The sequence below is a fragment of the Pyrus communis genome, chromosome 13 (genome assembly GCF_041283825.1).
Source record: "Pyrus communis isolate YQ-2024b chromosome 13, ASM4128382v1, whole genome shotgun sequence".
NCBI lineage: Eukaryota > Viridiplantae > Streptophyta > Magnoliopsida > Rosales > Rosaceae > Pyrus > Pyrus communis.
In genome coordinates, this window is record NC_142577.1 from 30,099,412 (window position 1) to 30,114,736 (window position 15,325).

At 35.7% G+C, this 15,325-nt stretch overlaps 1 protein-coding gene and 1 long non-coding RNA gene across 2 annotated transcripts; one reads left to right on the forward strand and one right to left on the reverse strand.

Annotated features, from left to right (window-relative positions):
• Positions 1-1,694: 1,694 nt before the first annotated feature.
• LOC137735908 (nudix hydrolase 17, mitochondrial-like) lies at positions 1,695-3,606 on the reverse strand. The gene is made up of 5 exons (XM_068475260.2): positions 3,253-3,606; positions 2,791-2,896; positions 2,595-2,678; positions 2,293-2,421; positions 1,695-2,155 (listed from the first exon to the last, which is right to left on the reverse strand). The coding sequence occupies exons 1-5, from the start codon at positions 3,324-3,326 to the stop codon at positions 2,024-2,026; spliced, it is 525 nt and encodes a 174-aa protein (XP_068331361.1). The 5' UTR covers positions 3,327-3,606; the 3' UTR covers positions 1,695-2,023.
• A 3,913-nt stretch (positions 3,607-7,519) lies between these two features.
• On the forward strand, positions 7,520-10,280 carry LOC148692081 (uncharacterized). The gene is made up of 2 exons (XR_015954737.1): positions 7,520-8,280; positions 10,081-10,280. It is a non-coding gene; the product is annotated as an uncharacterized LOC148692081 (long non-coding RNA).
• The last annotated feature ends 5,045 nt before the right edge of the window (positions 10,281-15,325 follow it).

The following is a 15,325-nucleotide window of genomic DNA, read 5'->3' on the forward strand; positions in this document are numbered from 1 at the left end:
TATGGTCCAGAAAATTAACATAAGAATATTAAAACTGTGCTAGAAAATGTAAAACAATGAAATTTTGTTCATTCTATAAAAGTCTGTGTTCTTTGGTTAATGGTTTTCTACAATTGGGATTTTCTAGGGTCTATTTCAGGTATTTTAACTGTTAGATATTTGTTTAATGATAAAAAAATCAAGATCTGACGGTTAAAAAGTCCGGAGCACAGAGCACCATAGAAACTTTGTTGCTGCAAATGTCGCAGTTCAAATGGAAAAGTTGTTGCATTGTCCGCGACAGTTTGGATTGATACAAACTGGGTTGTGAATGAAAGGAAAACCACCAACACTGTCGGATTGGATAGAACTATATTGTCCATGGCTGTTTCTTTGTTCTGGTGCATACGAAAGGTCATAAACTGGTTGTTGAATGAAAACCAGTACTGGTACTGTTTAGTTGGACTGAACCCGTAGACCATTGAAGGTTTTTGACCTTAACAACATGATCCGTATTCTCAATGATTTCTACGTCGTCGTCACTGTCGTCAGCATGTGTTGTCAAGGGTGAACTTCTAGATTGCCGAGGAAAATCTCGATGACTTTTCACCAAACAAGCCTGCATTCAGAAAAGTTTATCAATCAAAGGAGCAGCCATTTATTGGATAAGATCGTTTGTTTTTGCGATTAAGGACGAATTATCGATATTGTATTAATAAAGTCTTTACATGTCAATAATTCATTATACTGACATTAGGGTTAATTTAGCGGTGATGGTTGGTGTACGTAAGATGATGAATATGAGTACGCTAGGTCAAAAAATAAATAACTAAATAAATAAAGGAACTGACATGTTATTCATATCAACGATATCAGTGTCCTACACAGATAACTACGTTCTGAGCATTGAAAATTTGATGAAGAAGAATGATGTACAAACCGTTGATAAACGCATTGGGGCAGCGGCGCAGGCGAGTTCTAGTTGTTTCCGCAAAACTTTCTCGTCAAAATTAGGGTTTTCCACATGAACATTAGTTGTAGGAGCAGCACTTATCTGATTATCATGTGGTGACAATTCTGCCAACACATTCTCTAAATCCAGAGTTGATTGACTCTTGGGCAAATTGTTGACCTCTTGAGGAGGAGGAGGAGGATGATGAGATTGACCAAAGAATGGTTCAAGCTGCTCATTCTCTGACACGAGAATTTTCGGCGTACCACCACGTGGTGTTACTATTGCAATCCATAATTATTTTTCTTTTGGTGTAATCTTTGAATTGTAAGAAGGAAATTGACGAAAACAATTGTGCCAAATATATAGAATTGGTGTAGTTAGGGTTTCCTTAATATAATGTTTTAGGAATTAATTAAGCAGAAAGACATAATCTATTTGGTTTAGGAAGCAGTTATATATATCTACTAATTAAATTCCGAATCCTTGATTGGATACGAAGCTGAGATATTTGTATTACATACCAAAGCCTACTCAAACTTTTACCAAAATTAAGCAATTTCATGGCAACTGGTGTACTAAAGTACCACATACGTACCTACCGCAGTTAGGATTGCCACCTAAAATTTCTTTCACATAATTTTTTTTAACTATGGCAATCCTAAGTTCCTAACGGTCTCTGTAGTAGGTAATATTTTGTCAAACTTTAAATTAGTTGGTAAAATATCGCAAAATTAAGTACATGTTGCAAAACGAACACTACTGAATTGAATGCATTGAATTCATAAAACTATTAATTCACATATATGCATGTACATGTACATATATCCTGCAAATTTTCTTCTCTGGTCCTTATTTTTCAACACATCAACTTTCTCTCTCTCATCAGAAGATGGAGAATAGCAACTTAGAGACGGGCGACAATTAAACACTAAAAATAAATTATGATAAATAAAAACTAAAAAACTAATTCCCTTTTTACACTTTGGTCTGTTTTGGAAGTTTCCCCTAGAACAGTCCAATTTTCTGGCTGGACGGAAACTTCTTCAAAGCAATTTCTATGTACAATGCGAGGGATTCTTGATTTGTTAATTAATTGAGAGAACAAGCCAGTACATTCTCCTCCCCTTGTTTTTGTTCCGAGGTCAGCCGTTCGACCAAAATGTCCAACGCTTCCTTCATCCACCAATGTTGGCATGCCTCTCTCGCCTTCGCTGCAGTCATCTATATAAAATATTTGGATCACATATGATTTATTTTTTAAATCGAAGAATCATTGTCTAATAATACAAAAATAAAAATAAAAAAAAATAAAAATGTCTGCATATAGATCAAATTGTAATTTGCATCCACAATCATACCCATATTCTTTGTCGTACATTCTTCTCAGGCCAAAGATCTAGTTGCTCCTTGACAAACAAGGGAAACATGTACCCTTCATAATATGTCTCTTGGCTTTTGCTCATGAAACACCATTTGCCCAATTGACACTGCCATCGTATATTACAACATAAAATTAGGACAAAATTTTTGCCAAAATGGAACTTAATTGCGCGGTAGAACATTAATCCCAACATCAACGACAATAATTCGACTCTCGCCTGCCCTCTTTAGCTCCTCAATCAAAAGCGAAATGGGAAGGAAGAAAAAGGAAGATACCAACCTCAACATTGCCTAAAACACCTGCTTCTTCTAGTGACTCTCTTGAAGCAGCTTCTTCTACGGATTCATCAAGTTCCCAACCCCCCTAAGTAATAAACAAATATATAGTTGAATTTGATGGATATATAGAGGGTAGAAAGCAATCCGATACCTCAAGAAATAAAATTAGAAATGAAAGGAAATTATATAATTTATACCTTAGGGAACATAAATGCATTGCCTTTCTGTGAAGTGATCACAAGAACTTCCAATTCGTTGCTAACGACACCATCACTGCCATCTTTGTATCTATAAGGTATGCATCTGCAACATTGAATATTAAGCAAATTAAACAAACTATTAATCATGATTACCTTTACAAAAATCTAAAATAAGGGAAGTCAATAGTCGGAACAATAAAAAAATCATAACCCAAATGGAACTTAAATGGGGACAACACATATGGATTTGTTCGACATGGATCTATGAGTCCATCCCATGGTGACGAGAGATTCTCATGTACATGAGATGTACAACCAGGTATACGTAAGAATTTTTTCTCTCTGCCATGAAAGAAAAGGAACATGAATGGAAGCAGCCAACCACTACTTTTTCAACATAACAAAACCATGTCAACAAAAGCTCAACAACAACAAAAACAAGAAGGAAAAGAGCTTCACCCTACGACTTGCCGGCGGCCCATGTTGTACCTCTGCAATTCCCTTCCCGTCCGAGAAACTAAACAAGTCATCATTTTCAAATCAAGGCTTGCAATTCTGATCAACCAAACTAATTGAATGCAGAAAAAGCCTAGAAACAAAGGGGTAAAGGGGTTGTTTGGAAATATAAATTGGCTAGGATTTGTTGTGTTATTATATCCCAATTCCAAAAAAGTTGATCGAGTTATATACTTATTGGAGGTTAAGACAGAAATGCAATTGTGCAATGTAAGTTCAGGTTTTGAGGCAGAGAGAAAAAGGAAGGGCTGGCAAAACACATCACTCGCTAATCGCTATATATAGAAAAATGGTTTTGAAGGGCACCGTTTCAAAATAACAAAACACGCCTCTCTCTCTCTCCCTCTCTCCATACTAATATATTACTATATTGGGTAGGTCTTCTATGTATCTCCTCTAGTTTATCATATGATCCTGTAATGTATCCATATGAACGTTAAAAACATTTTTCGTGTGTCAGGAATTCTTTTTATGTAGATGTGAATACGATATCTTTTTACATGTTACATAGTATGAATAGACGACATAATTAATATATCTCATTTTTAACTTATATTCAAAAAATAATTATATATTTTAGAATTTGAGCGAAATAATAATATTACGTGACAATTATTCATTGAAAAATAATAATGTGTCGCGGGTGCGTACGAGCATTGTCCCGCTGAAAAACTGTCTCGAAATATAGAAAATGAAAGAGAGAGTCCAAACTAGTGTCGTGGGTGCGTACGACATTCCCATCGCCTTATAAGACGCATCTGTTTGAGAGTTTCCATGTCGTTTCCCAACAGCTAGCCTTTCTCTTGTTATTAGTTGGAGTCCACGCGGCGAGAATTCACTGGGCGGCTGGAAGTTGACTGTTTAGAACGAGAAGAGATCTTATTAAAATTTGATCCAACAACCCACTTGTTTTAATTTCTTAAAAGTTATAATAATTTTTTGTTGGTTGATGAAATTTCAAATATTCGAATCAGTTAATCTGATGATCTTAATGAAAAAGATCTGAAGATAATCTCTTCTCTTTTCGAACATCCTCACGTGGACGAATCATGGTCATGCCGATTACTTCTTACTTTTTTTATTTTTTCCCTTTCTAAGTTATTCAAGGTTTTTGCATTTTTTATTAGGCACGTGCATCCATCTCTAGTGACGAGTATGCTTATCTAGCTCACCACTTTATTTTTTACGTTATCAATATATCTATTTGATGCAAGTGATCTTTTATTACGGTGGTGGCAGAGAAGATTGTTGCCTTTACACCACAGCATAAGTTTAAATTTCGTTGGTTTCCTAATCTAACATATCTATTATTGACAAAATAATAATAATAATAATAATAATATATCTATTTGATTGATTTGGCATAAAAAGAGTTGCGAAGAAAATGGATTTTTAGTTAAAATGATCTTTAAAATTGTCATTAACTCTTTTGAATGGTTATTGAGATTTAAAATTGATTGAAGTGATACTAAGATTGTCCATTGTCAATCATTTTTTCTGTAAAAACTCTCTGTTACATTGAAGAAACCACTAGTCAAGTGAATTGGTTGATTTGAAAAAAAATACCCTAAATTTAACGGAGATTTTCACGGAATGACCAAAACGATTGACGATGGACAATCTTATGGACCACTTATATTGATTTTAAATCTTAAGGACCAAATGAGGAGTAATGTCAATCTTAAAGACAATTTTAGCTAAAAAAAGGAAGAAAACTTACCTGAAATCAGTTTGCTTCATACTTCTTTAGATATAAGAGAAACATGTTTCGTTTTAGTTTCGTTCGTAGTCAAAATATACAAGTCTAATTCACAAGTCGATTAAAAAAAAGACGAATTCTTTGAAAAATCCAATGCAAGTGAAGAAAATAAGCAACAATTATGTTATTGTTCCCGCTATGTTCTGCGTATCTGGTAGAATAGTGTGCACATGCAAAGTACGTATCTAAAAAGTGGTGGAAATTGCAGGAAATGGGAGTAGGTTGAGCTGTAGAGAAATAGTAAAAATTGATAATGGATATCACAGTAATCACACACATTTTGCTGCTTTTATTCCACTTTGATTACGACACAATGCACGCCGTACAATGAATGTCACGACGAAAAAAGAAGAGATTTTGTAGAAATTTTTTTTTTGGTACGTGCTTATAAATAATTTGAATACTTTTCGTATTGTTAATTAGTTTTATGGTAAAATTTTAATTTTTTTGGTGGTATTTGAATCGCCGCTGGTATTACGATCTAATAATATACATCTCCATTATAACTGTGACATCGCACATCGTCCAGGGGGTGATCCTTAAATGTATATTCTCATCCCTACCTAGCATGAGGCCTTTTGGGAGCTCATTGGCTTCGGGTTCCATCGGAACTCCGAAGTTAAGCGAGTAAGGGGACTAGAGCAATCCCATGATGGGTGACCCACTGGGAAGTTGCTCAGTTCCATCGGAACTCCGAAGTTAAGCGAGTAGCGTGCGAGAGCACTCCCAGGATGGGTGACCCATTGGGAAGTTCTCGTGTGAGTTCCCAGAAACAAAACCGTGAGGGCGTGGTCGGGGCTCAAAGCGGACAATATCGTGCTACGATGGTGGAGCGGGCCCGGGAAGTGATCCGCCCCAGGCGGGGATGTGACAATTTGGTATCAGAGCCTAACCCTGGCCGCGTGTGTGCCGACGAGAACGTCGGGCCCCTAAGGGGGGTGGATTGTGACATCCCACATTGCCTAGGGGGTGATCCTTAAGTGTATATTCCCTTCCCTACCTAGCACGATGCCTTTTGGGAGCTCACTGGCTTCGGGTTCCATCGGAACTCTGAAGTTAAGCGAGTAGCGCGCGAGAGCACTCCCAGGATGAGTGACTCATTGGGAAGTTCTCGTCTGAGTTCCCAGAAACAAAACCGTGAGGACGTGGTCGAGGCCCAAAGCGGACAATATCGTGCTACGGTGGTGGAGCGAGTCTGGAAAGTGATCCGCCCCGGACGAGAATGTGACAATAACTAAGAGGTTTCATATACAACGAGTTTGATATTCAATTATGAGTGATCTAATATGTATTTAATTTAAATGAAAACTAATGAAAATGGCTTGAAAACTTTGAGTTTTAAAGATAATGACAAAATAAAGAGTAAAGTAAATAATATCATGATTGACTTTTTAGTATAAAAATGTGACTTTTCGTTAAAATGAACAGTAACTAAATTTTTTCGTTAAAGCTCCTTTAATTTAAATATTCAATTGTCATCATCGCGTCGAATAAAACAAAAAGAATAAACGGCCCAAGACGAAAAAGACATGACAAATTAATCTTATAAATAGAAAAGTATATATCCATAATTAAAATCCAAAACAGGTCGCCTTCCAAGAGAGATGAACGAGTTATAGGTTTGAACTGGTCGGACTCACATGCAGTGGAAAAATAGTTGCATATCCGCCCACTCCCAAAGAATTATATGGTCCCTATGTCGTCCCCTTCTATTATTTAGTCTTCAAATACATAAATTTAAGCCTCACATAAAGCATACATAGAATGACTACATACATACATACATACATACATACATACATATATATATATATATAGAGAGAGAGAGAGAGAGAGAGAGAGAGAGAGAGAGAGGATGGGGCACTTGGGGTGGAGGCTAAAGTTATCTTAGGGTTTTTTTTTATTTTTTTATTTTTATTTTTATTTTTTTTGTGACTTTGGATACGGTCCTTATTTATTAATGTTATTTGATTGAAATCTTGTTGGTTTTTAGATTTTGATTGACATCCTTGAAATTAAATCAATAGTGTATTTCTATGTAGGTTATTATAATTTGAATTAAAATATGATATTTGTAGTTATTTATATTAATGAGATTTTAAATAAAATTCATAATTTGTGGGATTGAAAATATTAAAAAATAAATTATACTTATTGAAAAAAAAAATAATTTATCCTAATGACTTGATTTGTCATTAAGATAAATTACATTTAAATAAAACTCATGTTTTGTCATTACTTATATTATTGACATTTTATGTACAGAAAATTGGTAATTTTTAGACGGTACATTTTACATTAAAAAAGTTGGTACATTTCATACAAAAATGTGGTACGTTTTATATGAAAAAATCGGTACATTATATATATATATATATATAATAAAAAAAAATGTGACAACCCGTTCCGAATTTTACGTTTTTATTTTATTTTAAAAGCGTGAATTTACTAAATTGCCCTAGAGGTAAGGACTTTGACTTCCGTTGACCATCGACTTGAGAGATGTGGGACTTATTCTTTAAGCATATCCTCGTAGTACTCTTTGGTACGAACGTATAGGCGAAAGCCGTTTGTGCGTCCGGATTATAACGGTATAGTTACGGACGTTCGAAATTGGTTATTCAAGGTTTAGTGTGTATTTAAATTAAACCCCCACTTTGTGGGGGAAGCCCAAAATCAGTAACGGAGGGAGGAAAGAAAGAAGAAAAAAAAAAAAAAAAAAAAAAAGGGAAGAGAGCTTCCCGTGCACCCATACCCGCGCCACCACGAGACCATCTTCCAAGGCCGATTCCGGCCAACTCCGGTGGAGTTTTTCGATGCCACCACCACCATCTTGAAGCTCTCATTCCCCTCTACAAAACCCACCCAAGAACCACCTTGATTGACCATGGTATGAGGCGGTTTGAGGCCACGAAAGTTGACGAAAATCAATGGTGCTCCAGCCACCCTTTTCGATTTTTCGGCAAATCGGCAAAGCAATGGCCGATGCCACCACTTGGGCTTTGTAGCCCATCATCCCAGGAGCAAAACCCAACCAACCTTGACCCCGTTGGACCACCGTAGACGACGAATCGACGTCGGGAAGTTTTAGGCATCCGCCGGCTTCGTGGGCAAAATTGACCATCTTCCGTCCACTTTTGGACTTCGTGGCAGGGACCAATCATTCAGGACGCCTCGATGTGTGCGCTAGAGAATCATAGCGTGGACTCCAAGTAAGTGGATCTTTTCCTTTTTATCGTACATATTATTGAGAGTTCTATCGACACTTTTAAATTGATTAGGTATATTACTTTCATATATAATTATTGTGAATGCTTGAAGTACGATATGAACTACGAATGGCTTGATCCCTATTTAGGGTACGTAGGCAGTCTAACGAGACGTTAGATGCAGCCATAAAATATTTGAGACCAAAGCCTTGCTTGGGAAATTGAGTAAGGCGAAGGAAATTGGTAAAGGCAAGTTTTAGTTTTATGAATTAGTTAGCTAAATTAGTGTTAATTGGGTCGTCATGGATAATTATCCCTGAAAATAAGTAGTTTGGGAGTAATGCGTTATTGATTGTACACTTCTCACTGTATTGTTTATAATTGAACATGCTACGACATGATTGAGTATTAGATTGCATCATAGTATATCAATATGTATATTACTTGCATATAATTATTAGGAATGCTTTCAAGTGCAAAGGTGAACTCAGGACACCCAGGTAAGTTCAGGTGAGTTTATGGTACTAGTTGAATCGATTGCGTTATAGCATGACTACAGTTATGTGTTAGGCAACTTCGATACTTTCGTACTGGTTGCCATGTGTTGCACATGTTATATTGAGATGCATTGAGAGCTCATAAACCTGCACCCCGGTGTTAGTGCTCCCGCCCGTGGCCAGGGCACAGTCCTTCACGTGATGTTCACCTCCCGCACCTTATGCTCACCTTGGATCCAAGGTAGGTGCACAGTCCTGTCGTACAGACCACTTTAGGTGGTTCCGACTCGTAGGTGACCAGCGATTATTCGCCCAGTCTTCACGTGATCGTAGCACTTGAGCTTATTTATTTACACCCAGTCCTGTCGTACATACCACTTTAGGTGGTTCCGACTCGTGTGCAGGTATACTTATTGAGCTATATGCTAGCCAGGATTGATAAGATATGGATAAGTCATACAGGTCACTATAGGTGACTCCGACTTATATGCTAGCCAGGATTGATGAGATATGGATAAGTCGTACAGGTCACTAGAGGTGACTCCGACTTATATGCTAGCCAGGATTGATGAGATATGGATAAGTCGTACAGGTCACTAGAGGTGACTCCGACTTATATGCCAGCCAGGATTGATGAGATATGGATAAGTCGTACAGGTCACTATAGGTGACTCCGACTTATATGCTAGCCAGGATTGATGAGATATGGATAAGTCGTACAGGTCACTAGAGGTGACTCCGACTTATATGCCAGCCAAGATTGATAAGATATGGATAAGTCGTACAGGTCACTATAGGTGACTCCGACTTATATGCTAGCCAGGATTGATGAGATATGGATACGTCGTACAGGTCACTAGAGGTGACTCCGACTTATATGCTAGCCAGGATTGATGAGATATGGATAAGTCGTACAGGTCACTAGAGGTGACTCCGACTTATATGCTAGCCAGGATTGATAAGATATGGATAAGTCGTACAGGTCACTAGAGGTGACTCCGACTTATATGCTAGCCATGATTGATGAGATACGGATAAGTTGTACATGTCATTTTAGATGACTCTGACTGATATATCACTTTGTATTGATTTAGTTCATTTGGCCTACTTATTAATGTATGGTGGAGTTAATGGCAAACCGTGGTTTTGGTCATTTCTGAGTATGGTTTGGATATATGTATATATGTTGTACTGTCTTATGGAAAACGATACGGGTTTTACATTAGGGCATTACTTTTAGAGAGGTAATAACTTTGGGAAGCTTGGTTTTATTGCTTACTCACACCTTCTGTTTGGTGCCCTCCAGGTTTTAGCTGCTGAGTTTGTATCGACAACAATCTGTGGTGAATCTTAGTATTAATGGATATTTTTGAGGGTATGATTCTTACCCATACTACTGTACCTTACTTATGCTCTGACATCGCGTGTGAAATGGGTTCGCTCCCACTCGTAGCGCACTCTGGTACTTAGACACTTTTAGATTCAAATTTATTCACTTTTTATACACTATCACATTTTATGGCTTCGTCACCTTCCAGGTGTCGGCCAGCACAGCTCGATTCAGGGTCCAAGTGGACTTTCTGGGTCGGATTGTGTCAAAAAAACAATGGGTACATTTTAGATTAAAATAAGTAGGTGTTACATTAAAAAATAGGTACATTGTACATAAAAAAAAAGGTACTTACAAAAACAAAAATTGGTACATTTTACATAAAACAAAGTGGTACATTTTTAAAGACAAATGGGTACATTATTAATATATTATTGGTACAAATAAAAGGTTAAAAAAAATGAGTACAAATAAAAGTTTGAAAAAATGGACGCAAAAAGAAATTAATATATCGGTACAAACTAAAATTGAAAAGAAAATTGGTACAATTTTGTTGACCCTAAAAACTACCAAGCCTACGTGGCATGCAGGCCGAGTAATCAATAAGCTAACTACGTCCTTCGGTTATGTGCGGAGCGTGCCAACTCGTCGGCCGAGCTTGGCCGTGGAGTAAAATGTATTAATGCCGTGTTGGGTGCGCTTTTGATTTCTTGATCTTGTGACTGCGGCCAAGAAAGGAACACGTCTCAGCCTTCGGGTTCTAGACCCTGAAGATAAGGCTACTAGTCTTGTGACGTTCATCGATAGTTGGCACCGAGTTCGGTTACAATGATTATATTCGTAAGAGTATAAACACGCCAAACTGATACCAAACTATATAGACACAAGTACTCAAAAGAGATGTACATCTTGATTGTAAATGTGGTTCGGCCGTCGGAATGCCGAACTCTAAAATATACTTGTGAATATCCAATCATAAAACAACTTAGCGTTTAATGTGCCGAGCCCAATAACTTGTAACAACTCACTTCGCCGAGAAGGCTGATGAGATGACCTTGACCAACAAGGACTCGAAAATCCTCATCGACCGAGACTTAGATAAGTAATCAGTTAGCCGAGAAGCAGTGTTGTTTATCCAAACTAAATGTGCTCCTTGATCGGTTAATTATACGGCTCCAATATTGTTTATCCAAACTGAAGATGTGTTGGCAGGAAAAAGAAAATAAAAATCTCAAGGCTGTTGAGAGATTTTGCGTATAGCAAAAGTTTGCGTAGGGTAGTTTGTGTGTTGAATTGGAGAGGTTTTTCAATGATGCACTTCCTCCTCTACTTATAGCAGTGAACCTACTCGTGGCCAAACTAGAGACGTACTCAGACTGGAACTTCTTATCCCAATCTGATTATGATTCGGCTAGTCCTAATTCCAATGGGTTTCTGAACTAACTAGTCCTAGTTCCAATGGGTTTATGAACTAAGCTTTATAATGAACCAAATTCATTCCTTGACTCTCAACGCCTTCAGCTTTAAGACCCCTTGTGGTATCAGGATTCAACATTCGCCTTTATCCAAATCAATCATTCTCGCAAAAGGACTCGGCCAAAACCGACTAGACAACTTTTAGCGCCTAGCCGGCCCATGATACCCCCAGAAGAGTCTCGGCCTATATTGTTACTCTCGGCCCAAATTGTCATTTTGGGCCCAAACAAATTAAAAAAAAAAAAAAAGGTTGCAAATTAAAATGGGTACAAACTAAAAATAAAAATATATGATACAAAAAAAATAATATATATCAAATGTAATGTTTCTAACACCAAATGAATATATTTAGAAATAAAATTTAATTGTCTTGACATGTAAAATATTTTATTATTGAAATAATATATGACGTTTATTAAAACAAAGGGACCATAATAAAAAAAATTAAACAGAAATCTGGTTTTAATAAATGGAGTTGAAAAAATAGGGATGGGAACATAATTTCTCTAATTTTTTGGTCTTATAACTCGTTTAAAAATGTTTTTAGAATAATTGAAAGTGCTTTGATAAGTGAGCTTTTGGAATCAATTCTTAATAAAAATGCAAGAATCCTAGAATAGCAATTGAAGTACTTATAACTGTTGATTCTTATAGGAAACACTTCAAATGTTTTTAGTGTTTCATCTAAAGTATTTTCAATCATTTTAAAAATACTTCTAAACGAGTCATAACTCTTGTGTATGCTATTTGGCTTTAGCATAATAATGCCCAAAATGTAGTCTGAACTCTGAAGATTAAGACGGTTGGGATTTGGATAATACCAAAATTTTATTAGGTGAGGGCCTTAATTAGAATGAGGATCCTCAACAGATCCTCTTTGTGAGAATCCCGAAGATCCTCCAATTATATCCGTTTATCGTACATCGTGCGGTCAATTTTCGTTTGATACTATTTATATTCAAATTTAAATAAAAAAAAAATACAATGATTTTTTACTGCATGATGTACAATGAACATACGTAATTGAAGGATTCCCGAAATCCTCGTAAAGAGGATCCGAAGAGGATCCTCGATCCCTTAATTAAACGATGGGGCATGTCAATATTGAATGTATATAAAACCACGAAAGTTTAACTCTAATAACTTTGCCCCCTCATGTTGCATCGCAGGTGATAAGGTCACATGGGAAATTTCCTAACGACCATATCCACAAGTGGATATTATATATGATAGTTAATTACTAGTTTGGATGGGAGAATTGTATGGCGTGTTTTGTTTTAAAGAAAAAGAAACCAGATGGTGGTTCTGCCACAACATTCTACTATTTCGAAGGTTAAAGACTTATAGAGTTATTTCAATTTTTCTCTAGTTATCATTGTGCATCAGCGTTAGAAATCAAATTCAAGACATGCCGTATGAAATACGGGCCTAAAATTAGTTGCCAACTACAAGACCACCTAGCGATTTAATTGTATGTTGTGTATGAAACACCAACTAATTCACACACTTAAGTCGATCAAAGATGAGTTTAATTATATTATAAAGACGCGAAAATCGATTTAGTTTTAAATTTTCTTTCCCCAACAGCTCACATGCAAGATTGAGAATCTTACTGAGCAGCAAGGGCAATTATTATTCTCTAATATATATATATATATTTGTAAAATATTCAATAAAATATATTAACATTGCTAAAAATTTAAATTAGACCATTGATAGGTTAATTTTTCAACATGAAAATTCACATGGCCATGCTCAAAATATAAGAAGTTTCTATTGATTGCAAGAGATTTTTTAGTGTGTCGAAAACACGACTAATACATCAAGTGTACAATAAAATTTTAATTAATTATATTATTACATTTAATGTACAAAACTGTGTTTTCTACACAATAAAAAATTTCTCATTTATTACACCGTCATAAACTAGTTATAAAATGCATCAAGATCCACGTATAATTAAGTTATTAACTAACCATGTCCCATTCATTCAGCTACTTTTTTTTTTCTATTATTTTATATTTAATGTCGATTTATTCAACCATTTGTTTGATGCACTTTTTTTTTTTTTTTTTTTTTTTTTTTGAAAACTAGGAATTCACATTCCAGGGCAAAGAAGCCAAATAGGGATAAGAAAGACCAACCAAAACCAAGGCAGTGAGCAGGGATACAAGCATCAGACATTTCCACCAAGTAAAAGTACGTCACCCCAAACACCACCACAACAAAACTAATGAGAACACGGAACTTAAGTGAAGGTTAAAATAGACTCACTAATCACTATTAGCGTACATTTTTCTAATTGCTAGAAGCTAGATAAGAAAAAAGTCAAGACTAATTAAAAAAACTTGTTTCCATACATAGTTAATTCTATCACTAAATTCATACCATCCAAATCTTCCAAGAAGAGAGTTCAAATTTTTGTTTTTTGTTCACAAGGCGAACATTAGGACAACACAAAGCAATGTGCTTGATGTACTAGAACATTGTAATATAGGCTTGTTTGGAACTATTTTTAAAATGACTGAAAATATTTTTTGGTGAAATTATTTTTTAATTCCAAAAGCACTTGAAAGTGATTTCTGCAAGAAACACCAGTTATGTGCTTTTTGCAGGAAGCACTTCAAGTGGTTTTCTAAGATTAACTTCTATTTTTAGTAATGATTGGTTTCAAAATCATTTTCTCTAAAATTGCTTTCAATTATTTAAAAACACTTCCCAAATGAGCCCATATTCTTCTTGCAAGAAGCACTACAAGTGTTTTTCTAGAATTAACTTATATTTATACTAAAGATTTGTTCCAAAAGAACTTTCATCAAAAGTACTTTCAGTAATTTAAAAAACACGTCTAAACGAGCCCAAAGTCTCCAACCGTTTTCACAATCTCTTTGGCAATTCGCCCTTCTCCAATTGTTCCTGATGGTCGCTTAGTCCATTATTTATTGAGTCAATCATATGGATATAAAAAACAGGAGAGCGTGGTCGTAAAAAAGAGTGCAAAAATCATTTCCGTTTTCCTTCCGGCTCAACATTTCAGTCTAGGGTTGCACTTGGGCTTGGGCTTGAGCTGCTCCTTCTGGGCCTAAATCCTAAAACCGGAAATTCCTGCACTCACTTGTGTTCCTATTGGGCTCTCTCTAGAGTTAAACTGAACTGGGCTTGAGAACATGCTTACGGAATTGCCCAGTTTGGGTTTCTAGTTCTTTTCATTTATTTTTGTCTCTATAGTATTTTCTTTTGTGGTTTTCCAGGTTTTCTAAATTTTAAGTTTTTTTTCTCCATATTTGTTCAACATTTTTTTTGGTACACATTGTCAATTGATAAACTTAATTTGGTAGGAATGTTGCCTAATTTGACGAACTGGACTAACAATGCTAACGAAATCGAAACAACAAAGACGAAACTGCAACCAAAAACTACAAGAATAAAAGTGAAAACCCAAATAAACTGCATATGCTATTAGTATAATTCGACTTTAAATTTAGGTGCGGAATTAATTTTTTTAATATAATGATAATGGAGTGGAAATTCATAATCATGAACGGAACTATCTATTCATACGAAACCTCCCACTAACAAGTATATATATTTTTTAAATCTAATATTTATAAAGTCACATCAATATATATATATATATATATATATATATATATATATATATATATATATATATATATATAAGAACATTAGATTTAAAAGGAAGAAAATAGAAAGAAAGGAAAAGGTTGAAAAGATTGTATAAAGT

Bases quoted from the DNA above. Each gene is read 5' to 3' on its own strand.
- LOC137735908 (XM_068475260.2), bottom strand. From the start codon at position 3,326: ATGATGACTTGTTTAGTTTCTCGGACGGGAAGGGAATTGCAGAGGTAC. The intron at 2,897-3,252 runs GTGAAGCTCTTT...TCAATGTTGCAG, and splicing joins GGCCGCCGGCAAGTCGTAGG to ATGCATACCTTATAGATACA. The intron at 2,156-2,292 runs GTATGATTGTGG...TATTTTATATAG, and splicing joins ATGTACGACAAAGAATATGG to ATGACTGCAGCGAAGGCGAG.